Consider the following 24404-nt stretch of genomic DNA (forward strand, 5'->3'; position numbering starts at 1 on the left):
CTTGAGGGCCGTTGCCTTAGAGCAGAATCATTTCCCTGTACTGCGACCCCCTGCTGATGCCAAGCCCCCCCCCCCACCCGGCCCCGGCAGGGTCCACATCAGCTCTACCTTTGGATGGCTCTACTGTGACCCAGCCCCAGCGGGCTTAGGCTGGTGAGGTAGCCCCTGACAACCCGAGCCAGCCAACGCCATGTTATGGGAAGTGGACCCAAATCAGGTGGCTTCCCAGGCACTGCCCAGGCCCAGACAGGCCTGCAGGAGTTGTTGAATAGAGCCCCGGTCACCCCCGTACACCTGGGGCTCACTGCTGGCCCCTGACAGTCAAATGGACAAAGGAAATGAGCCAGCATGTGTATGTGTATGGGGGGGTCTTTGTCGTTCTCAGGTTGTTAGGGAGGGGTGAGATGGGGGAACCCCCCCCCCAGAAGTCAGGAATCACAACCCTGTGGTTCTGAGTGGAGACCAACCAGCCTTTCTAAGCAACACAGAGATTCTTTGCCCTGTGTGCTGGTTCACGTCCCTTGTGGGGATGGCTACGCATGGGCCTGGGGGGCAAGGCTCTTCATCCGTCTTGCCTTTCTACGCCCTCTTAACCCTCAGTCCTCAGAACTCAAGGAAAGATTCCCTCAACCTCGTATGATGTGAGAAACGGGGCGTGCTCCCTCTGGCAGCCTGGGTGTAGCTCAGCCCAGCCGCCATGCCCACTAGCTCCTCCAAGTCCCGTTTCTCTCATGGGCAGCGTGGCTTGCCCCCGGGTCTTTGCCCACAGTGAGGACTCACTCCTGCCTCCCCAGACACCTCTCCCTCACACGGCTGCCAACCTCAATCAGGCGCGCTCGGGAGACTCCCAGTCGGGGCCCCAAGGCCCGGCCTCCTCAGGAGAGGGGCATGTCCCGTGTGAACAAACCTTCCTGTCCATCTCAGGGAGCTCCCCTCCTAGGAGTAAAGTGAAACCTAGAGATAAGCATCCAAAGTCACCTAGCAAGTGAAGGGAAGCCTGGAGCTCTACCCGCCCCTCTTGCAGTCTCGGCAGCCACGTCCTGCCCTGCGAGAAGCCACGGGCAATCCCCAGTGCCAGGGCTCCCCACCCCCACCACAGGCAGTGACGTGATGGAAGACTGGTCCAAGGGGCAGAGTGACTGGATGGAACTGGTGACCAGCGAGGCGGCAGAGGGCAGGGTGGCCCGCTGAGACCCAGGAGCCAGGGTGAGGGGGGGCCAGTGGGGAGGGGCACAGGCCTCCTAGCCCAGGCCCTGCAGCTCTGCCTCGGACTTGGCATGGCCAAGGGGCCGCAGTGTGCGGGGGGGCCTGCCCTGGGACCCCCGGTCCTGCTCCTCGTAGCCAGGGTTCAGGCGGCCCAGGTGGAGGGAGCAGAAGAAGCTTCGCCCCGGCCCAGCGTGGTGCTCCACCAGGGCCTCCAGGCTGGCGAACTCGGTGGACAGGTGCTAGGGAGGAAAGGGCTGAAGCTGCAGCTCCCTCTCCCTATGGCTCTGCTCTGGATGCCAACCACCCCTTCACAGGGGATCCTGCCCCACCCCAGAAGGGAGGAAATTCAAGCTCAGAGAGGTCACTGTCCCGCTCACGGCAGAGCCAGACACTGTCTCCTCTCTTTTTGTCTTGCCAGCCTGGCCAGGACTGAGCCGTTCAGCTTGGGATGAGGGGGCACATCCAGTTCCCGGACACCTGTGGTCAGGTCAAGATTCCGGGCCTAGAATCCCCAAGGCTGGGTGAACTTAGACCAGCCCCTGCCCTCTCTGAGTCAGCTTCCAGCTCAGCTAAAAAAAAAAAAAAATGGGCTAGGGTGTGGGAAAGCCAATTTTAAAAGCCAGGATTCCTACAGAAGTGGGAGGCATCACCTAGGCCCAAGACTTTCCTGGAGGTCTCCTCCAAAAGACCACTCCGGACAGAGGGGCCTGAGGGCGGGGCCAGGAGAGAGAGGTGGGGCCAAGTGGGCCAGGCCAGTGGGGGCCGGGCCAGCAGGGCAGGATGGAGCGTTAAGTAAGGGGTGTGGCCAGAGAGAACTGCCAATGGGAGACCGTGATGAGATGAGGGGGCTGGAGGGCGGGCCCTTCACGGCTAGGGAGGGAGGGGCCTGAGGGCCAGGGGCGGGGCCAGGGCGGAGCAGGCAGCGGAACACTCACCTCCACGCAGTAGCGGCCCACGTGGTTCCGGAAGACCTGGTGGGGCACCACACCGCACTGCGTCCGCACCGACAGGCACCACTGGCCACTGGCGCCCGGCTCGGGCCACAGCAGGAAAGCCCCAAGCACGTCTCTCCGCAGCAGGGCCAGGGCACTGGGCCTGGGAGGGCAGCAGGGAGAGGCTGAAGGCGGGAGTCCTGGCCTCAGGTCGCTCCCCTTGGCAATGGCGTAACTGGAAAATGTGCCTGACCCAGAGTAGGCCCTCCACCAAAGGAAGCTTTTAGACTTCCTTCCTAAGAGGCTTCTAAGGGGGTCCCTAACTGCTGACGGCTTCAAGGTCCAATCGGGAGAGTTTTGAAGAGCTGATGGTTAGGCAGCTGCTGCCCTGTGACAGGCCAGGTGCTGAGAGCTCGACCTGAGCTGCCCCATTTGATCCTCTCCACAGACCTGTGATGAAGGTCCTTTTATTATTTCCACTTTACATTTGAGAAATTTGAGGCCCAGTAAAGTCTCTGGCCTGAGGCCACCAAGGTCAGGATGGCTCTGCTATCTACAGAAATGTGCACATGTCACGGCCCTGGGGGAGCCCACAATCCACTGGATATCCGGCCAGGCCAGGCCCCTCCTACCTGGAGATGCCAGCAAAGGCCCAGATGTTCTCCGTCAGACTGCCCTCGCTCTCCACCAGACACGAGGGACCACCGGGCCCCCGGGGCCATGCTTCCCACGCAGCAGGAACTATGGAGACCACCCAGGGGTCAGAGGGAGAGAGCCGAGGCCAGACCGTCACCCCACCACTACAGACCCCACCCCCCATGCTTGTCTCCTCACCAAGACGCCCCCAGCAAAGACACCCACACAGGGCACACCCCCTCACGCCTACTCAGCAGCTGAAGCACACCCACAGCTGTACAAACCACCTATGCAAGCCCCCTGGCCTGCAGACCCACATGCATACCCACGTGGATATGCACATAGCCACACTCAGGCCCAGCGTCTCTGACTGACGGTCAGGCCCGCGCCCCTGCTACCCTGGGGCAGGCGAGCTCTTTGCAACTCACAGGCCTCCCAGGCGGACAGCTGCAGCTGAGTCTCGTAGGTGCAGCCGCGGTAAGCCCCGGAGCGGATCACCTTGCTGCGAATGGCCTTCTTGCGCACCAGCGTGGGCGAGCAGTAGGGATTCCCCAGGCGGGCATGGCGGGTGCCCCCACGGCCTTCTGACTCTGGCAGCTCCTTCTAGGGCACCAAGAGGGGCCCACAATGGGCAGGGAGACTCAGGCCTGGCCAGGTCAGGTCGGGCAAAGCCCCCTCCCACTCACATGCAGGACTCCCCTCCTATGACCCCCGAGCCCTCGCCCAGGACCCTGTCCACTGCCCGCTTCCTGGCTGGGCTGCCGCATACCCCACTGCCCACAGGTGCCTCTGCGGGCAGCCGCCGGAGGGAGACCAGGGCATGAACACTCTGTGAAAGCTGATCACGGCTGAAGGGTTCCCGTACTAGGCCAGGGGGGCCCCCAGGGCTGGACGGTGGCTTCAGGGACATGTCCCCAGTCGACGCCAGGCAGGGCTCAGGCTGTGCCCGCTCCTCAGGGTGCTGCAAGAGGTAAGCGAGCTGGAAGGAGCGGCAGAGCAGCAGGTGCAAGATCTGGACCTAGGGAAGGGGAGGGAGTTGGCTCACTTGGGGCACGTTTCCTGGGGAACCCATTAGGCATCAAGCCACTCACCATCAGTGCATGTAACAGCCCCTTGACTTGGGATCCTCTTCCGCCTTCTTCCTGGGAAAACTCCTACTTATCCCTCAAAACTTCACCACGATGCAGTCCCCCGCTACCAGCTTCCTTTATTCATTTAACAAAAACTGGGCACCTGCCTTGTTCCAGACATTGTGCCTGGAGCTGGGAATACCTAAGCTAAAAGCACCCCTACCCCTACGTACCTGCTGTGTCAGTGCCCTCTTAGAGCAGTGGCGAAGGGCCCAGGCCCTCCAGTCACACAACCTGGGGTCCAATCCTGACTCTGTCATTTAGGGGCTGCTGTGCGACTCTGGGCAGAGCCTGGCACCCCTGTGCCTCAGTGTCCTCATCTCCACTTCCCTGTGCTCCTTTAGTGAAATGGAGCACAGAAGGCCCCCAGCGTGGGCCCACCGCTCTGGGGCCTGTACATTCTACCCACCACACGCATCATCTAGCCCCAACATACTGGAGCCGTGAGCTCCGGAAGGTCAAGAGCAGTGTCTCAGCCACCTGTCATTCCAGCAGCCAAGCACACAGCTTGGGATACAGGGGTGGCGGCAAATGGTTGCTGGATGGACCCAAGCCCAGCCTCTGCTTGCCAAACACCTGGCAGCCAAGGCTGTGTTGTTCATGGTCGTCACACTGGCTTTGACCTCCAAGGTCTATCCACTCACCCTCTAGTCTAAGGGGCAGAGCACTAGAGTGGTTCACGACCTCCTGGCCCCACTTCTGCTTTCACAGAATTCCACTGTCCACCATCGAGGACAGACCACTGCTACAGTGTGGCTCATGTCACAAGACCTCAGAAGGGAAGAGTGGCCTAGAGGACTCAGGGTAGGCTTCATGGACACACGGACTAGCCCTGAAGGGCAAGTTGGAATTTCCCAGGAGCAGAAGGGAATCCCGGGCAGAGAGAACAGCGTGAGCAAAGGCCTGGCAAGGGTGTGTATCCACTTTCTGAGCACATGTCCCGATCCCTACTTCCAGGCCCCGGGAAAGCGGAGGCCATGGACTTGCTTTTGTGGAGTCCCCAGCGGGCAGAGCCACAGAAGGAGCAGGTGTGACAAGGAGCACCTGCCGGGAGGGGGCTCAGGCCGGCGTGGCTCCGTCCTCCACGGCCTTGGTTCCCAGAGGCTGTGCTGATGCGCAGCTCGCCCCCCATCCCAGCCTCAGCCCCGGGCCCCCGATACCTCTCCAGGCTGGTTGCCCACAAAGAGGTGGCAGAAGAGTTTGCTGGCTGGGCTCTGGGGGTTTCGGGCCATGAAGGCAAACTGGCATTCGGCTGGGCACCAGGTAGAGTAGAGGATGCGCCTCAGAGCATGAGCCATCAGGAGCACCTGGGGTGGGGCGGGGCAGGGGGTGGCCTCCATCAGTCTCACCGCCCTGGGCGCCACGCACCTGCCGGCCGGCCCCAGGGGCCTCCTCTCCAGCCTGTTTGCCCAGCTTAGGGCCCACCCCGCTCCCGCGGAGGAGCTCCACCCCCTCCCAGGCCTGCCCAAACCCTGCTTCACAGGGGAACCCTCGTCCTTCACATGGCCTCTGGGCTCGGCCCCTTGCTCTCCGCTGCCAACCTGCTGCTTGGGATCGTCACTGGGACTGAGGGGCGAAGAGTTCAGGGCCTGCAGGGTCACGGAGAAAGACAGTGGCAGCAGGCCAGGGGGTTGCACGCCTGGGGCTCCCACGCCTGGTCTTTGGAGTCGGCTGGCCAAGGTCAGGGTCCCAGCTCTGTCCCACTCTGTGTGCCGTGGGCACGTAAGGACGGCCCTCTGAGCCCCTGAGACAACTGTTAAGGGGGACAGTACCCCTCTCTGACGGGGCTGTGGGGGAGGGTCAGTGAGACCTCCTGCACGTGGCACGGGACCTGGCCCCGGGGTTCCTGCGATGCTGGGACACGTCTGGGACACGATCTGCACCATAGTCCTAGGAGAGTGGCCTGGGGGTCGTGGGGTACGAGGTTAGCGTTCAACACACGCTGGCTTGCACCAGGAGGAGCGGCTCCTGACCCGCCTCCAGCCTGAGTCCTCCGGCCACGGCCCACAGGCCAACCCTGGGCGGGTCTCCAGCGAGGCCCGGGGACCTGCAAAAAGCTGGGGCTGACGGTCCTGACGCTCCGGCCAGGAGTGAATCCCCGGACATCCTGGAGGGCTTGCCAGAGGGCAGGGCCCTGGGAGAGAGGATGTTCAAAGGCCCAGAGCAGGCTGGGGCGGCGGGAGGCTCCGCGTGGCGCAGGGCCGGGTGCGTTCTGAGGGAGTAGGACACCTTGTCCTGCTCAGTCCTCAGCTGCACCCACACGGGCTCCTACCTCACCCTCCCCGCTGTAGATCTTGAGGCCCTGAAGGCTGAATTTCAGGATGACGGCCCGGCGTCGGGGACAGTCCTAGGCGGGAGAGAGTTGCACGGGGCAGGCATTACCTCCCAGGCCCCGCCCCGCCTCAGTACCAGTCACCACATCCGGTCAGCCAACCCCGCCCCAGCTGCGAAGGGACTGAGTGTGGATGGCTCCCGCCGCACCACACCCCCAGCAGGGCCAGAGCCGTGTTATGACCGTTCCCCACAGGTCCCATCTATGGCTTCTGCCCACGGGACACAGGTCACGACTGCTGGAGGGAAGGGGTCCCCGGGCATAAGGGACACAGCTATGGGCACCTGGGTGTGGCCCTCACTGGGTCCACTTCTCAGAATGGCCTTGGTGTGGTCCCTCCCTGGGCCTCACTTGCTCCGTGTCCGTGACCGGGGGGCTGGACTGGACGGTCTCGGGGCCATTCCGTGGCTGTGATGGCCGCAAGGGACGTGCCCTCCCCGGCGCCCTACCTTCAGTGCCCACAGCTGCTGTTGAACCAGCCACACGCTCTCCTGGGTGTCCAGATCGTCCACGGGGAAGGAGCCCACATACTGCTTGGGGGTGCGGTGAGGACGGGAGGGAGGCAAGGCAGGTCCATGGCTCCTGATCCCATCCGCCAAATCCCCCCCTCCCCCGACACACTCTGCCCTGTGGGGGGAGCGTGGACAGTGACCAAGCACCGAAGCACCGTGCTCGGGCCTCGGAGGCTCTGCCGCTTCCCAGCAGGTGGCTTTGCCCGAGCCACTTTGAGGCCCCATCTCACCTGTGCGCGCACACATTCTGGAGCCCGGGTAAGGGAGGGAAGACACAGGAAGGGCTCCTCCCCACTCCCCAGGCATCCGTCATCCCTCAGTCACCACCACCACAGTGCCCCCCACCGCGGGGGCGGCCCCACCCACCTGGGCGAACTTGGTGATGCACCTGGGCCGGTGAGGGGCGGGGCCGCAGTCAGAGGCTCTCCGGCCCCCTGCCCTGGCCCTCTGCATGGCCCCCAGGGTCCCCAGCTTGGAGCTCCACAGGACAGGAGGCTGCAAAGGGCAGGGGAGAGGGACGGTTGCCACGTACCGGAGCCACACTGCTCCCCTCAGAGGCCAGTGAGCTCCTTCATCTCCCAAATCCTTCCAAGCGCTTGCTGTGTGCCAGGCAGTGTCCCGGGCACTGGGGACACAGGGAACACACAGCCCAGAATAAAACGACAGCCTCCCTCCTGTCCTTGGGGAGCCCACATTCTCGTGTGGAAGAAAGTGAACTAATCAATCAGTAAGAAAAGGAACTTGCTAGGGGCGGCTGAGTGGCTCGGTGGGTTGAGCATCTATCTGTCTATTGGTTTGGGCCCAGGTCATAATCTCATGGTTTGTGGGTTTGAGCCCCAAGTTGAGCTCTGCGCTGACCTCATGGAGCCTGCATGGAATTCTCTCTCTCTCCCTCTCTTTCTGCCCCTCACCCACTCATGAATGTGCCCATGTTCTCTCTAATAAACTTTAAAAGAGTTAAAAAAAAAAAAAAGATATGCCACACATTAGACAATGATGAAGCAGAGAGAAGGCTATGAAATGCCGGTTAGGGGCCGACTGCAGCTAGGAAGGCCTCACTGAGAAGTGAGCTTGGGAGAAAGAGCTGAAGGTAGGGGGGAGGCAGTCCACACCCTGGGTCAAACACCGACACCTCTGTGCGCTGGGCTGGGCCTGCCCCGGGGTGGAAGTAGGCTCGAGGGTCCTGTAACCAGCCTGTAGTGCCAGGAGCAGGGGGACAGACTGGGAAGGCACCAGAAGAGAGGAGGGGTAAGACAGCTTCCGGAACAGTCGGCAGTCACAGGATGGGAAGACCTTATCAGAAGAGTGGGCCAGAGCCGGGCCAGCATCAGCCTTGAATGTCACACCAAGGGAATTTAGGCTGTGCCCTGTGGGCGGTGGGGAGCCACAGCAGTTGCAAGCCAGGAGCTCTGTCACCTGTGGGAGTGACCCATGTGCTGGAGGGCCGGAGCTGCCGAGGCCGGGCACGGGCTGCACAGGCCCAGCTGACTCCAGCCGCTGCCTGAAGCCCCCAGCCGCCCCACCCCCCACCCCCCCGCAAACCAGTCTAGGGCTTGGTCTTTCCTGGGGCCCCTCTCCCAGACCCACGAGTGGAGGAGAGAAGGAACCCTCCCCTACTTAGACTGTCCTCGAGGACCCGGAGAGTGCTCACGTCCCTCGTGAGAGCTCACCACCACCGCTGGAGCACAGGGAGCGTGAGGTCCAGGCATCTTGAGAAAGAATGGCTGATTGCCTCTGCCTGGGTCCCCAGTGACTCGCTGCCTTAGTTTTCGCTGGGGCCCACTTAGACCCCCCACCTCCATCCTCCATCCCGCCTGGCTCTGTCTCGCCAGCCTGCACTTAGGATCAGAGAGACGTGTGTCCAGATGCTGTGTGAGTTTGGGCAAGCTGCCCCACCTCTCTGAGCCTCCGTTTCCTCCTCCCCAAACCTGGCATAACGTGAGGAGGCAAGCACTGAACGGAGGAGCAGGCGCCCGGCATGACACCATCTGGGCGTGGAGCGACACTCGACAGGTACAGAGGATGGGGGAGCCTGAAGCCTGCTGTTTGGGAGGGAGCTCAGGAAGACAGCGAGGTCTGACCACTCCCCGGGCCCTGCTTACGCCGGAAGACTGGAAGCCCCCCCAGTCTAGGAGAGCAAGGCAGAAGGAGAGGCCTGCCTGGGAGCAATGATTCCTCCAGGAGAAAGCAGGCGGCATCAGGAGGCCCGCCGGAAATGGGTGTGTCCCCTTTACACTTTTCCCACCTTCAGGCGGGTGCTTAGAAATCGGCACTCCCAGCGCTAGAGTCCGGGAAGGGCCCCTTCCTCCTCCAGCTCAGACCTTCAGCCCCAGGCTCAGTGAGGGTAGGGGCGGCGGCAGCAGCCATCCAGCACGTTCCGCGAGCAACCCGCTGCCGTACTTTCTGTGAGGGGCCGGCACCAGAAGAGCCCGAAGTAAAAGCTGCGCGGTCCCCTCGATGCCTTTGTGTTCCTACTCCTCCCGGACCCTCGTCCCTCCTGCTTTTCTGGTCTCACATCTGCTTTGTGATCCTGACCGTTCTTCAGACATCATGTCAATTAACTAGCACCCATTTTATGTTGAAACACACTAAATTAGATGCGTAACTGGCACAAGAGCAAGTGGCTGCCAGTCCAGGTATGAAGTTGGGGCTTCCAGTGACCTCGCCGTTTGCCTTCACGATCACATCAGGGGCTGGGATGCCCTGGACCCGCAGGCACAGGCCAAAAACCAAATGGGGCAAAAGGGAGAGAAGAGGAGATGAAGGGCAGCCAGTGGAAGTGGGAACGGAGATGAGACGACAACGGATGGGAGGAGGGATGGGAGGAGGGGGAGACAAGGAGCACATTTCCCATCCTCCCTGTGCTGACACAGCCCCTCAGACGAGAAGGGTGTGAGGCAGCAAAGAGCCACATGGGTCCCCAGGCACACTCACATTCGCTCCCACACAAGCCGAGACAGCTGCGCCGGGGCTGCGAGCCGCCTCCTCCCTCCAGATCCAGGGCGGCAGCTTGCCTGGGGCCACTCCACTGTCCGGACTGTGCAGGTGGGTAGGCCCCACCACCTACCATCTCCTGACACCCCCCCCCCCACATGCCCCAGGAAACTGGAAGTTTGTCTCTTCCTCTCCCTCCCTCCCAAACCTCCCTCCCAGCGCATTTCAGCCCCAAGCCTGGACTGGGGGCTTCGAGAGACCAGTGAGGGTCCCAGGCTCACCCTAACCCCGGGAAACAGACCTGCTTACTCATTCTGGGCACAAACACCCACTTATCGCTCTGGAGCACAACTGTTTTTCCAAGGTTTTACACAGGAGACTGGCTAGACTGGCACCTTCTAAGGGGACACCTTCTAAGGGGACACCTTTCTAAGGCTGGGAATCTTCTCTTGCTCCCCTGGGGCTTTCCAGGGGGCCCTGGTTAGAGACAGGGCACTAGATGGCTGCCCCGAGGGGCAAGGCAGAAGCCCTCTACTGCACCGCACTATAGCTGAGTTGAGTCATGGCGGGGCCCACCTTTACAGCCTCCTGGGAGACCGCTCAGCCTGGAGTCTGGGCTTAGCAAAGGGCAGTTCAGAGAGGTGAAGCCACTTGTCAAAGGTCACACAGCAGAAGTGGGAGGTGGGGGGAAGGAAATCCAGGTCTCTGTGGGCTCTTCCCCTGGGCCATGGCAGTGTCCTCACACCCCCCTCCCAAGTAAGCAAGGGGTCCACGTTGGGGTTTGGTGAGTCCCAGTCTATCCAGCTGCCCGGAGCACCTCAGGTGCTGGGGGCTGATAGTGAGCAGCCAAACAGCTGCTTTCTCCTCTGACAGCCTCTCTGCCCAGATGGTCAGGGGCTGCCAGAGCCTGCCTGGCCACCTGCCGCACCTCTACTACTTCTGGCTCAGTTGCACAGAAGAGCCTCTCTCTTTTTGCCACCAACACACTCCTTTTGCCACCCTCACCTGCCCTTGGCCTCCAGGTGGGAGGGGACTGGACCAAGCGGCCAGAGGTCAAGATCAACGTCACAGATCTTGATGTCCACAAGGCTGGTATGACCGTGGGCAAGTCACTTAACCTCTCAGCCTCCGTTTCCTCAACTGTAAAGTGGGGATAATAATAGCAGCTGTCTTCTGGGTTGTTCAATTGTTCCTTCTGAAAATATTTCAACCGCCAGCTACGGGCCAGGTAGAAAGCAGTCCCAGCCCTTGGGGAACACCCAAGCTGGGTCGGGGTGAGGGTACTAGATACCAACCTTTCAGGGGACCTAAGTGATCTGGAGAAAAAGAGAGTAGGGTGGGGAGGATATGAGCTGTGGGTGTTGGGGGGGGTGCTATTTCATATGGGGTGGTCGAGGATGGCGCTCCACGCAGACGACATTGAGCGGAAAGTGCTGTTTTCAGGATTAAGTGAGGCCGAAGGCCAGCGCCGGGGAGGCACAGAGCGCTGCCCGACGCGGGTCATCATTCCCGCTCTTATGTCCTTCCTGCGGATTGAGGCCAGGGCTTGGGGCTGACCGTCCCCGGCCCGGGGCAGAGAAACTCCCCGCACCGACAGAGGGGCGAGCGAGGCAGGACGCTGTCGGAGGAACGACGGCGGTGACGGCAGAGGTGGCGGTGATGCGAACAAGCGGCCGAGACGCTCCTCCCCACCGCTGCGCCCGGGGACCGAACCCCGCTCCCGCCGACCCTCCAGCCCCAGCCCCTGCCCGGCTCCCCTGCACTCACTCAACGCGGCCTCCGCGTCTCGAGTCCCGTCGCCGCTGCCCCGCGCCGCACCCCCCGCGCGTCCTGCGCGTCTCCGACGCCCGCCTCGCGGCGCCCCCCACGTGGCCGCGGGAACCAGCACCCCGAATCACCTGGCGGCGGCGCCCGGCCCTCGCTCACCAATCGGCGCCCGCGGAGCGGCTCCGATCAAGCGCGCCGCCCAATCAGCGACCGCGAGGGGCCCTCGCACCGCCCCTGCCAGCTCGCGCCCCGGCGCTCCGCCTTAAAGGGCCTGAGGGGTCATCTCTGCCCACCGCGGGGCCCCTCTACCCCGGCTGGCGGTCCCCTTTTTGAAGAGACCTTTCCCTTCTGCTCCCTAGCTAGCTCCTCCTCCTTCAAGCGGCGACTTCAGCAGCTCCTCCTCCGGGAAGCCTTCCCAGACCACCAGTGACTCCTCTAACCTCTGGAGAGCCCTCGCAACGCTTGCTGCTCACCCCATTCCTCTTACTAGAGTGCGAGCGGCACCGGTCTGGAGGGGCTTCCATCCCCGGTGCGCAGGCAGAGCCTGGTTCGTTCAGTGATTGTTGTCTAGGTGAGTGAGTGAATGCGCCGAGGACCGGGTCTCCGCAGCAATCGGGCTAGCCTCACCTTTCCTCCCCTCGCTCTCAGATGGTAGAGGGTATCGCGCATTCTCTTCCTCATCCTTTTCCCGCCGGGCTCTTATCCTAGGAGGATCCACTGAGTCTACTCAGTTCGGCGTGAACGCTGGTCACTGCACAGGGGCCGTGACCCTGTCCTTCGGGTGAGCAAATCCAGCCAGCGTGTCAGCTACTGCTTTGAACTGGAAAGCACTTTTGTTCCCATCAGGCCAGGCACCTTGTAAGTGCCAAAAAATAAATTGCAAACCCAGTTCAGCCCAGACTTTGGTGTATGAGAAACGTGAATTTCACCGCAGAGAGGAAACACCAGACATCGGCCATGCGCCTCTCTTCAGTAAAAAGGGATGGGGCTCAGGTCCAGTGGGAGAGCAAAGGCTGCACCCCAGGAAGTGAGCACCCTGACAGAGGTGGGCAAGGCAGAGAAATAAAGTCTGGGGCTGAGAGCCTCAGGTGAGTGTGGGGAGGAGGCTGGTTTGAGCCACACCTCTGTGCTGGGCATTCCCTTTGTCTGCCCAGAGCATCTGCATGCCCTTCCAGAGGCAGCACTGGGGCATATTGGTGAGGGGCTTGGCCCCAGCTTCGGGCACGTCTTATTAGATGTGGGACTTTGGGCAAACACCTTAATCACTGTAATCCCGAGTGCCTCATCTGTGAGTGTTACTAACACCTGACGCATAGTGACGTGAGGATTCCAGGGAATTTCCTGGGCAAAGTGCTTGGCACAGTTCCTGACCCACAGTGACTGAAACACTCAATATTTAATACTAGCTGGTGTCAGACAAAAGATAAAGGGCTAATTCTTACTGGCTTTCTTTAAAAAAGAAACATGTAAATTTTAAATAGAGGGCTTACCAATTATTAGATTCGCAGTCCTACTTTTGACTTTTCAGAGAAAACAACACAAGCCACAGTTGCATTAACTAATGGCTCTAACAAGTTTCGGATGCATGCAATTAACTCCGAGGCACACGCTTTTTAAAACAGTGACGGGAGTTTGTTTCAGGTCAAAATGAAAGGACCAAGAAATTAAATTCAGATGGTGAAATAGGTAAAGCAGAGAATTCTGCTTTCTAAACTTTTCTCAGGATAAGGGGACAGAGGGTCAAGGTCTCAGCGGCAGGCACTGTGCAAGGTCCCAGAGATGCTGAGATTCACAACAAAACAGAACCTGGAAAGACAATGTGTGAAATACATATGTGACATTGGCTCTTGACCACCAAAGATCCCCTTTTTATTGGTCTTTACCCTCAGGAATACAATGTTTTTTGTTTTTTTTTTTTTGCATTTATTTTTAAAATGTTTTATTTTTGAGAAAGACCGTGTGAACCCGAGAAGGGCAGAGAGACAGGGAGACACAATCCAAAGCGGCCTCCAGGCTCTGAGCTGTCAGCACAGAGCCGGAGGTGGGGCTCAAACTAACGAACCACAAACGATGAGATCATGACCTGAGTGAAAGTCTTGGATGCTTAGCTCACTGAGCAACTCAGGCGCCCCAAGAATACAATGTTTCAAAACCAAATGCATTTATACATTTGAAGTTCATTCCTTCATTTCTATTTATGTATCAAAGTAATGTAACTGCTCACCTGAGCTCTTCTCCCAGGTTACCAAGTTCAGTTGATCTAATTCCAAGAAAAGCACAGAAAGTCCAAGCTTCTGCTATGTGTGCCGCCTTACTAAGGGTCTGTTAGATATAAAAGCTGAGGTTTGGATCAAAAGAAACCAACTTCAGTGGATCAGCCATCTCCTGGGTAGGCTAACCTAGTTCCGTGCCGGACAGCGGCGCACAACGGTCATCACCGCATCATTATCCGCCCCAGGTACCTCCACTTACGCTCATGACAGCACAGCTCCCGGGAGCCAACAGGGTAGAAGAACTTCATCCATTGGCTTAATGACTCACTTTTGCAGGAAGCCCGAAGGAGTCATTTCTATGAAGCAGAGGAAGAAATGACAGACACACACGCATAACAAAGGCAAGCTAGGGTGCTGGGTTCATGATCCCTGAACATGTTAGGGCACACATGGCTATTTCCTGATGAGTCAATGGTCATTACTAAACTCCAGCTGTGAGCTTGCTATTGCAATCTTCCCTTTTCTCTAAAGTCTCAGAATCTGGTACTGGACTTGCCAGCTAATGAATGTGAGTGGGAAGTAACATCACATCATTTCAGATCTGATCGCCAAGCCCGTGAGCTGGCAGCAGGCCTCGGCGCACCGTCTCCTCCACATCTGGTTTCCACAGCACAAGCTCCCGGGCACCCCTGCCCCTCCCTTTTTTGAGCGTTCTGTGTCTCAAAATAAATAAACTTTACATATATAAAAAGAGGAGGAAATGTAGACACAGACGCAGAGCAAGGACAAAGTGAAGACACAGCCATCCATAAGCCAAGGAGAGAGAGGACTGGAACAGATCTTCCCTTGGCTCTCGGAAAGAACGAGCCCTGTGGACACCTTGATCTTGAACTTCTAGACTACAGAATTGAGACAAACTGCTGCTTAAGCCACCTGGTCTGGTCTGTGCTACTTTGTTAGAGCAGCCCAAGCACACGTCCTACGGTGATTAAAATTCCCCTCCACCCATTCAGAAAGTGGACCGCAACAGCCCAGGGCCAGATTCCTCTTCCCGTGTCTTCTGGTTTGGCAAAGCGTGGAGATTCTAGGATCAGAGAAATGGTACCACTTTTCCAGGTGGGAACCAGAGGGTTAAGCGACGTGTCTGAGGTTGCACCGTTGGCTCCAAATGGGACGCAGCCTGTGGGCGCCCGTCTTAGGGTCCCAGGTAGGGCAGCGCTTCTGCTATTGGAGGAGAGTGAATGGGCCCTGCCCTGAGGATCACCCCGAGCAGCCCACATAGTGCTGCCGCCGCCTCTTTATTTCTAGGGATCTAGTTTTATCTTATTAACTGTTGTGGGCTTTGCACTCCCGTCTGTTTCAATCTTACCATTAACATAATGACCCCACGGCCACCAACACAGTGGAATAAAATGGGTGCCCTCAAAACAGGCATTCTCTCTTACTGCTCCCTGTTACCCTATTTGAGTAGCAGGGGAATGAGGAATGGATCCTCGTACTTTCCCAACTGAAAGGTGTAGGTCGGAAGAGGACCCCTCTCCACAAACACTTGTTAGAGACTTTGTTGCCAGGGACAGATAAAATAAAGAAAACTGGGGGCACCTGGCTGGCTCAGTAGCAGCAGTGCGCCACTGTCGATCGCAGGGTCATGAGTTCACGCCCCGTGCTGGAGGTAGAGATTACTTACTTAAACTTAAAAAAAAAACAAAACAAAACACATGCAGCAGGCAGTTTTCTTTGTAGCCTGTCTTCACCCACAGCCAGCTCTGGCCCAAGTGGCAGCTGATGGCTGCCTAGACCTCTGGTGGATTTGAACACCTTGATTTTACACATGAGGAAACCAAAGCTCAGGGAGGTGAAGGGCCTTGGCCAAGGGCCCACAGCTAGTAAGTGATGCAGCCTCCAAGCACCACAGCTACAGATGTTAGGATACTGACCCGAGGGATGCACCCAAGCCAGGGGACCATCTCAGTTTGGAATTGATGAAAATTTCCTATTTTATATACTATCTCGGCAGATTTAAGCTACACAGACAGGCAGTGTAAGGGATTTAGGTCTGATGTAAAGAAGAATTTCATCAGGGCAGAAATTCTTCAACAGTAACATGGGTGAGCAACTCTCTGGGTTTTAGGGAAGAGAAGCTGTTGGTACTGGGGGTGAAGCAGCCCAGGATAGCAGGGGGGCCAGATGACTAAGGTCTCTCCCAGAATGAGGAGGAGAGCGAGCGAGGAGTACTAATATTCCAGCTCATAATGTCAAAGTTCTGATAGAAGCTGTAGCTCCTGGAGGAAAAGCTCTCACAGGCATCAGTATCCTGCGAACTGAACGAACTTGCCCGTAGTAAGGAAACCGCGAGGAAACCGGAAGTAGCCCAAGGCTAGGATGTGCGAATGACCAGGCACTCGCACAGTACCCAGAACCTGACTTAGGTCAGCCTAGACAACATTCCTACTGGTTGGGTGACACAGATCCAAGACCGGACTGTGATGGTTCTTACCGAACCTGTTAAAACAAAAGCCACAGTGACTCCTAGAAGCAAACGTGACAGTTTCATCTCATTTCCAAATCCTCTCCACTCTCAAGCCCTTTGTTTTCCATGAGCAGAACAGAGTCACCGGGCTGTGGGATGAGGGAACTTAGAAACTTGAAGAATTGCCAAGGGGAGAAAACCGAGCAGAGCAGCTAGAGAGGGCTCTGCATTCAGAGTCTGGGTTTAATTCTGGCTATGACCTGGGGCAAGTTTCTGAGTCACACTGTGCCTTAGTTTTCCCTTCTGTAAAGTGGGCATAATAAGCAATGGGCCTAATAAGCAATGACCATCTCATAAGGTGGCAAGGATTCAATGATATAATGTATGTACAGAGCCTGACTTGTAGAAGGAGCTCAATTAGTGTTGGCTTTATTGTCACTATTATTATTTATATTAACAAGTCAAATTTGTAACTACACTTTAGTGAACACTCAAGGCATCAGAGAAAGGTCTCTTTGTTAAACCAAGATTTAATAGCAAGTAGTGTTAATTACACACTTATATACAGTATCAAGAGAAAGAGAATCGCAGTTTTTGAGGAAAATGATTAGGGAAGGTACCTTTTGAAGCCTCCTTTCACATACTGGTTGTTGACAAAACTAGGAACGGTTCAGACTAAGCTAATAAACTTAAATAATCAAAGGTTGAAAGTTTCTCCAGCAAAAAAACAGTGACGAATCTGTGGAAAATGACAGAAGGATTTAACAAAGAAAAAAAATGTTAAGAGATTAGTTTCTTAGAAAAGGCAAATGCCATGCAGCTGAGGGACACCGTTTAGCCATCTCTCCTGGCTTCTAAGCACAGTCCGTCAAGCAGTTCCTAAGCCAAGAGCTCTTTAGCTTCAGCTCCGCAGAACTGAGTGACCATCTGTTCTACCCAGAAAATACAAAACGAACTGCATGCTGGGAAGTAACGTCAATCAGAACCTCTAGGGGAAGAGCTTATTAATGATCTTTTTCTAATTAAGAATTCCCGTCATGAACACAATTAGGATTTTTGCTTAACCCAAAGAGAAATAAACTAATATCATTTTGCAGGTTCCAAAGATGAGAAATCTCCACTACAATCCTAAACTTTTAAAGCTCTTCTTAGTTGGCTAAATACAGCAGTTCATGCATATGGCTGGCTTAAGCTCTTTCTCCCACTCTGCCACAGGATGGCAAGACTATCACAGCCTGGGCAAGAATAGGTTCTTTAAAGTAGGTACAAAAAAATAGGTTAGCAAACCTAAACTAGGGCTGACAAACTTTTGTAAGAAGAATGATGGAAAGAATGTTTAAGGTATTGGCACATTACCTAGTTCTTGCTTTCAGGTAATTTTCTGGTTAATTATACCCGATAGACATGATTAAAACATAATTTGTTTTCTAAGCTTTATAATGGATCAGACTTCCTTTTAATTAAGACCATGTGGATGATTATAATCTGTATTGAATGCTTTTATTCTAACACCAAGAAAAGGTTTTTTTTTTTTTTTTTTGCAACAGAAGCTCTTCTTTCCCAGGTAGGTTAAGAAGCTGACAATCTCTCTCCCAGTACTTTCAGAGATCCATTTATCAAAGGTAGTTTGTAGGTGGTTGAAGAGTTTGTGAGGGACGCCTGGGGGGCTCAGTTGGTTAAGCGTCCGACTTCGGCTCAGGTCATGATCTCATGGTTCGTGGGTTCCAGCCCCGCGTCGGGCTCTGTGCTGCCAGCTCAGAGCCTGAAGCCTGTTTCGGATTCTGTGTCTCCCTCTCTCTCTGACCCTCCCCTGCTCATGTTCTCTCTCTCTCTCTCTCAGAAAGAAATAAAACATAAAAAAAAAAGTACGTGAAACACTATAACTGAGTTTAGTAGGTCACCAGCAGAGTCCTGAGGCCACTGATCCATGCAGAATTACCTCTGGAGTTCGCGGTTTTTCCTTCTGTAACATGGAAGTTAAATTTATGTATTCTACTCCTTTAGAATGCCTGGAAGGGAGGAAAAACCAAACATTTCCTTATCTCAACAGAAGTAAGGTGCCTGTCCGTCTCTCATGACAGGGGTTTTCTCTGAAGATGGAGCGGCCCTCTTGTCATCTCCCTTTACAAGATGCTGAAGCAAGGACAGTTTTGTCCTTACCTGAACTTCGTCATGACATGACCAAGTTATGACATTGCTCACTACAGAATGGCAGAGTGGGAAAGGACCCCCAATGATCTCATAAACTTCTTACCCTAAATTGGAGCACCTGCTGGACAATATAACCACCAGGTGACTATTCAAAGTATCTTTTTAAAAGTGGGATCATAAAACAAAGAAACCAACCCAAATCCTCCAACTTTTGATTCCAGAAGAGTAGTGAATTCTTAGCACAGGTCTAAGAAATTAAGAATTATTACCTGCCAAATAGCATAAGAGAAATTAGAAATACTTTCTAAGATCAGGTCTATAGGGTGTATCAACCCTTTTGTAGGACTGTATTTTTTTTTTTCCTAGTCTAAGGACATAGCTGAACATTAGCAATCTACAATCTTGAAAACAAAGACCTCAATAAAATGCAAAATGATTTTTTTAAACCTCTTATTCATTAAGTAATCAGGTTCAATATATCTAGAAACATCATTTACCATCCAGATGAAGAATTCAAAAGCAAATTAACTGGAGTTTGTATTTAAAAAGGAAAACAGAGGGGCACCTGGGTGGCTCAGTCGGTTAAGCTTCGGACTTCAGCTCAGGTCATGACCTCATGGTTCGTGGGTTCGAGCCCTACCTTGTGCATTGACAGATTGGAGCCTGGAGCCTGCTTCAGATTCTGTGTCTCCCTCTCTCAATGATAAACATTAAAAAAATTAAAATAAATAAATAAAAAGGAAAACGGACGGCAGCTATTCCAAGGAGTAGAAAAGACTCAGCTGAATGCAACACTTAGCTACTTTTAAGGGTATCCTAGAAGCTTTTAAATATAAGCTACAGTTCAGCAGCTTTAAAATTTCATGTTTATTCATATTTTTCAAAATATATGTACATAAAAAAAGGAAGATTTACAACAGGAAAGATTGCCTTACATGCAACACAAATTCCAATGAGTTCATGATGGGATCCACACATGATTATGGATCTACTCTCAAGCCGATCTTCTCAAGTCCATTTCCAGCCACACTCTAGGCTGCAGATGGGATCCCAGGAGACAACGCAAGTGGAATGAAGGAAACAAACGTCTTTTGCTTCTGGCAGCGCTCAAGGGGCCAGAAGGTGTACACCAAAAAGTTTAAGACAATTAAAATGTCAAGTGCCACAGGGAGGATAAATGATAACCGGAAATCAGTATTTCTCAAGTAGAAAGCTAGTACTATTTAACACAACTTCACAAAACGAAAACAAATACAAATGAGAAAGGGTTAGGTAGTCGGGCTTCATTTGTTTTTATGTAAATATCTCAAAAAAGGAAGCCACTTGCTTGATATCAAAAGTGCTGTGGAAAGAAAGGAGGGGAGAAAAACCCACAGATGAATCCGGAATTTAGTTTATTTTAGCAAATTGTATGTTTTTCCACTTAATATTTCTATATTAGTAATGATGTGACTCTCCAACATTTCCTTATAAAAAAGGCAAACAGGAAATGACAACTCATGCTCCAAATATTAAAAAATATATTTAAACATTTGACCAAGATTTTATATGTTTTGGTTTTTGGTAACACAGGTGACACCAGAAATCACAAATTCAATATATTCCTCTATTTCCTCTTCAGTCAAAAACCAAGTGGTGGAGGGAATTTGTGCTTGTGGTGGAGGGAGCGCAATGCCCTGGGCTAGCGAAAAACACCTGGAAATTGGCCAATGTGAAAAGTGGCCCAAAGGAGTCATAGGTCTGCAGAATCTAATGAAGTCATGACTTTTTTGGCTTACTCTCAAAGCTAAGATGTCTCTGTGTTTTTATCGTTGGAGAGAAAGGGTTAGTGGAGTGGTTTTATAAATAAGATTAATTATTATAGCTAAAACTGAAGTCTCCAGGCAGAAGGCTTTCAATTCAGTCAGTGCTATATATACTGCCTTTTTTTTTTTCACTTCCAGCACCTGACCAGCATCCTATTCTTGATGTTTTCTACAAATATAAAAATCTTTGCAAGTGTTTACATAAAGCTGGAAGAAAGAAAGAAAAAAAAAAAAAAAAGGCCAAAGCGGACCCTAAAAAAAAAGGGTTGGGGTAGAGGGAGAAAAAATGGCAAGTATAGGTCATACAGTTCAGGAAAATCCAGAGTTATCACAGAAATTAAAATGACTGCGGGAAGGGGCAGGCACCAAGAACAGCACCTAAAGCTAACAAATGCCTAAATTGGTTTATTTATATTGCCTCCCCACAAAGTTCATAGGGAAGGAAAAAAATGTAATTTTAAAAGCATCAAAACTAAAACAAATGCACACTGACCTTAGAAAATAAGATTCTGAATTTTATCATGATACCCTTTTATCCCTATAAAATTTACTTTTTTGCTTTGAAAGATTTCTTCATGTTGGCTTTGCCCTTGCTGGGCAATTTCACTTCCTTTCTCACACTGGCTGCAGGCTTTTTTGAAGAGCCACCACTAGGTTTCTTGATGACTGAGGATGAGGGTCTGGCTTTCTTGGCAGGAGTTTTGGCCTTAGGAGGGGCTTTCTTAGACAGGGGCCTAGCTTTCCCTCGCTGGGCAGCTGGGACTTTGGGAGCAGGCTTCGACCCTCTCTGCTTCATAGGTGCGGCCTTCACGGATGACTTGGCTGGGGTTTTCTTCTGCAACCTGTGAGAACAAAGAGCAAAGGTGACCACTTAGTACTCAAGAGATTCACTTTGCCAGGATGACCAGATACTTTGCCAAAAAAGACACACGGTAGATAGAAGTCACCTATGTAAAGGATAGGAATGTGGTTATTTTTTTTTTTAACTAGAGTCTTAACTAAAATTGCATAAAAATTCAAACACTTCATGGAAGTCTGTACATAATATGTGATGTCTTTTCTACAAAAATATGCAATTATTTTTCTTTGAATATTACCAACAAACTACAGATACACATAAAGATTTGACCAAACAGTAAATTACACATATTCACAGTGCTTCCTAAGTTCGAAGCCCCTGAATTTCCAATAAGACAAATTCAAATGTTACACAAAGAGCTTTCCGAGAGGGATCCTGAGCTGTTAAGAAAGGTTTCCCACACATCCATACCTTCTCTTAGGTGGTGGCTCTTCATCATCAGAGTCTTCTTCTGAAGAGTCATCCTCATCTTCATCCTCATCTCTTGAATCATCTAGCTCTTTCTTTGGAAATAGAACTCCTGGGCTATTTAAAGAAAAAAAGAAAAGAAAAATTAGGTAAAATTATGTAAAAGAGAAGTCCCATATAGGACATTCAGGACAAGGGAAAAAAGTGAACCTAGATGCTCTTTCCTGGACAGTCCACTTCTTCCTGGCCTCCCCAAATGCTATGTTACAAGTATCAGGTTACAGTTTAACCTGTTTTGAACACACACTCAGTTATAATAAATCTATAAAAGTCCAGAACCATACCTCATTCCCTTCCTCCTGCCATTTAAAAAAACTGATTCCTTTTCATCTGTTTTTATATTTCAAGTTAAATTTTTTTTTTAATGTTTATTCATTTTTGAGAGAGAGACAGAATGCAAGCAGGGGAGGGGCAGAGAGAAAGGGAGACACAGAATCCAAAGCAGGCTTCAGGCTCTGAGATGTCAGCACAGAGCCCGACGTGAGGCTTGAACCCATGAACCATGAGATCATGACCTGACGTCAGAAGCTCAACTGAGGGAGCCACCCAAGCACCCCTTTTAATCTTTTGAGAGAGAGAGAGAGAGAGAGAGAGAGAGAGAGAGAGAGAGAGAGAGAGACAGAGCAATGTGTGAAGGAGGGAGGGGCAAAGGCATAGGGAGGGAGAGAATCTTAAGCAAGCTCCACACCTAGTGCAGAGTCCCAACATGGGGCTTGATTTCATGACTGTGATATCAAGGCATGCACCAAAATCAAGAGTCTGATGCTTAACTCACTAAGCCACTCAGGTGCCCCAATAAAATGGGATTCTTAATCATTTACTTAGTAGGCAATTAATTATTATGTGTGTTTAGCACTGTATCAGTCACTGAATAAACAGCAGTGACTGTGGTCTGTCTACAAGGTAGCAAACAGTTTGCACAGCAGGTGTACATTTTTTTTTTTTTTTGGCTTCATGATACTGGCAAAAGTCCTCAGAATATTATAAAGGCTGAATCTCCTCAAAGTTTTAGAGAAATTCGGCAAGGATTTTCTGATTTTATTTGCCCTTACTGATAGAAATATTGATTCCATTGATTAATAAGTCCCTAAATTATAACATTTTATGTACATGACTTTAAGAAATTTAGTATTTGAAAAATTCAAATAATATGCAGTCAGCCAAGTAACTCAGGCTTGTGCACAAGGTACAATATAAGACATACACTATACTCTTGCTAACGTAGGGCTTTAGTGGTTGGTACATGTCATGGCACTTTACTAGAAATCAGAGTATAAGAAGGCATGGTGTGCATGGGTGCACAGAGCAGTGCTTGGCCCCTAGAAGTGCTCAATACAGTTTTTGGTTTGTTGCATAAATAAAGTATAGATAAAAGAGGTTTTCAAGGAAACAACCCTGTCTCTATAGTATGGAGAAGGCAGATTAGGATTATGGAAGCAGCCAATGCTCTCCCTCCTTGAGTGACGGTCCGTGAAAACACACATAATCCTCTAATAATCTTGTCATTATCATTTACTTAATAAAGAATGAACATAAAAATAAGTGGCCAATGATCTCCAAGAACTCAATGCTTGATTTTAAGGAACGGATGGCTAATAAGATCTAGAAGGACAGCCAAGATTCCCCTGTTGTAACACGAAAAGTTTTTGCTCTAAAACAATACAATTTTAAATTTATAATGACCAACACTTCACATTATGGGCTAGCTGCTTACCTGGGGTAATAGGGAAAACAGAGCTGGAAGGTGCCACTGAACCCTTTGCCAGAGATCTGTTCCATCCACCCATTCTTTTCACATTTCTGCAGAGTCTTCTTCAACAAATGCACTGAACAAAAAAATCCAGAAAAGAAGAAAGTGATTCAGTTTTATAATTCCCTCAACCACAATCACTTACGCATCAATTTACATGTTGTCAGACAGCAGGTGACATGTGCTAAGTGAATTCTTTGTGGTCAAAGGGATTACTAATTAACTTAACAATTAAGTGCCCATAAATTTGAAAAGAGTTAAATTGTCATGGCAAGAGACTGAGACTTTAGAGGCCATTAAGTCAAGTTCCTCATTTCAAAGAAAGCACAACAGGAGCAGAGTGGTGAGTGACCTGCCCTACAGTGGCACAAAAATGATTAACAGACAACCTAAAACTAACCCTCTCATTTCCAGTCATTCAAACATCTACTGCATACCTATATGTACTAAGAAATCATTCAGGAGAATATCTATAAAGAACAAAACCAAGGGCACCTGATGGATGGCTCAACTGGTTGAGCATCCAACCCTTGATTTTGGCTCAGGTCATGATCTTATGGCCTGTGAGTTTGAGCCCCACGTCGGGCTCTGAAGACTATGGGGCTCTGCGCTGTCCACAGAGCCTGCTTGGGATTCTCTCTCCACTCCTCTGCCCCTCCGCTGCACATGGGTGTATGCACATGCTCTCTCAAAGATAAATGAACGTTAAAAAAAGAAAAGCATTCCTCCAGAAGATTAAAAAATTCATACTGCGTAGGTTAAAAGTCAATATTCAGACTTCAAAATTACTTTTAATTAAAAGAATACAGCCCAGTTTGCGTTTTGAAACTTATTTTCCATATTCCCTACCCTATACCGCTATGCCTATTCTAGTAGTTCACTGAGAAAATATACAGCCTCATTAATCTGTATGACAGTGCTGATAAGGCCACGCTGTTAATCTCAAATCACCACCTGAGAGGGTAAATATACTTTACTGAAAAAAGTATTTTCTGTTATAGGGCTTAAGGCAACAAGAAATAAAGTAAGTAGTATTTTAAAACACTGGCTTGGCTTCAAAGGGAAATTAGATGTTTTGGTAAACATTCAGAAAGGCACTGTACTTAAGAGGTATTCTGAACCAAGAGATTTATCTAAATTACAATATCAAGAAATACGAAAAAAATCTTTATAGCAAACTAAAATCAAATACTGATCTTTAGTGGACATTTTAATTTAAGGATAAGCCTTGATTACGTG

The 24404-nt window shown here is 52.1% G+C and overlaps 2 protein-coding genes and 1 long non-coding RNA gene across 7 annotated transcripts in view; 1 reads left to right on the forward strand and 2 right to left on the reverse strand.

The window, feature by feature from the left end:
• Positions 1-87: 87 nt before the first annotated feature.
• SH2D5 (SH2 domain containing 5) lies at positions 88-11478 on the reverse strand. The gene is made up of 10 exons (XM_039229056.1): positions 11450-11478; positions 7115-7243; positions 6686-6769; positions 6177-6251; positions 5065-5211; positions 3544-3792; positions 3203-3377; positions 2771-2879; positions 2142-2301; positions 88-1445 (listed from the first exon to the last, which is right to left on the reverse strand). The coding sequence occupies exons 2-10, from the start codon at positions 7199-7201 to the stop codon at positions 1242-1244; spliced, it is 1290 nt and encodes a 429-aa protein (XP_039084987.1). The 5' UTR covers positions 7202-7243; positions 11450-11478; the 3' UTR covers positions 88-1241.
• Positions 11479-11720: 242 nt separating this feature from the next.
• On the forward strand, positions 11721-12347 carry LOC120229763. Its single transcript, XR_005527838.1, has 2 exons — positions 11721-12020; positions 12158-12347. It is a non-coding gene; the product is annotated as an uncharacterized LOC120229763 (long non-coding RNA).
• A 6788-nt stretch (positions 12348-19135) lies between these two features.
• The window catches only part of HP1BP3 (heterochromatin protein 1 binding protein 3), a 38869-nt gene continuing 33600 nt past the window's right edge, over positions 19136-24404 (reverse strand). For all 5 annotated transcript variants that reach the window (XM_039229115.1, XM_039229111.1, XM_039229114.1 and 2 more), the window contains 3 exons: positions 23130-23241; positions 21359-21472; positions 19136-20930 (listed from right to left, as the gene is read on the reverse strand). In XM_039229115.1, coding sequence (XP_039085046.1) covers positions 20636-20930; positions 21359-21472; positions 23130-23241 — 521 coding nt within the window. In that variant the 3' untranslated portion in view covers positions 19136-20635. The remainder of the gene's footprint in view (positions 20931-21358; positions 21473-23129; positions 23242-24404) is intronic.

The sequence above is a fragment of the Hyaena hyaena genome, unplaced genomic scaffold (genome assembly GCF_003009895.1).
Source record: "Hyaena hyaena isolate Hyena2069 unplaced genomic scaffold, ASM300989v1 scaffold_35, whole genome shotgun sequence".
Classification (NCBI taxonomy): Eukaryota; Metazoa; Chordata; class Mammalia; order Carnivora; family Hyaenidae; genus Hyaena; species Hyaena hyaena.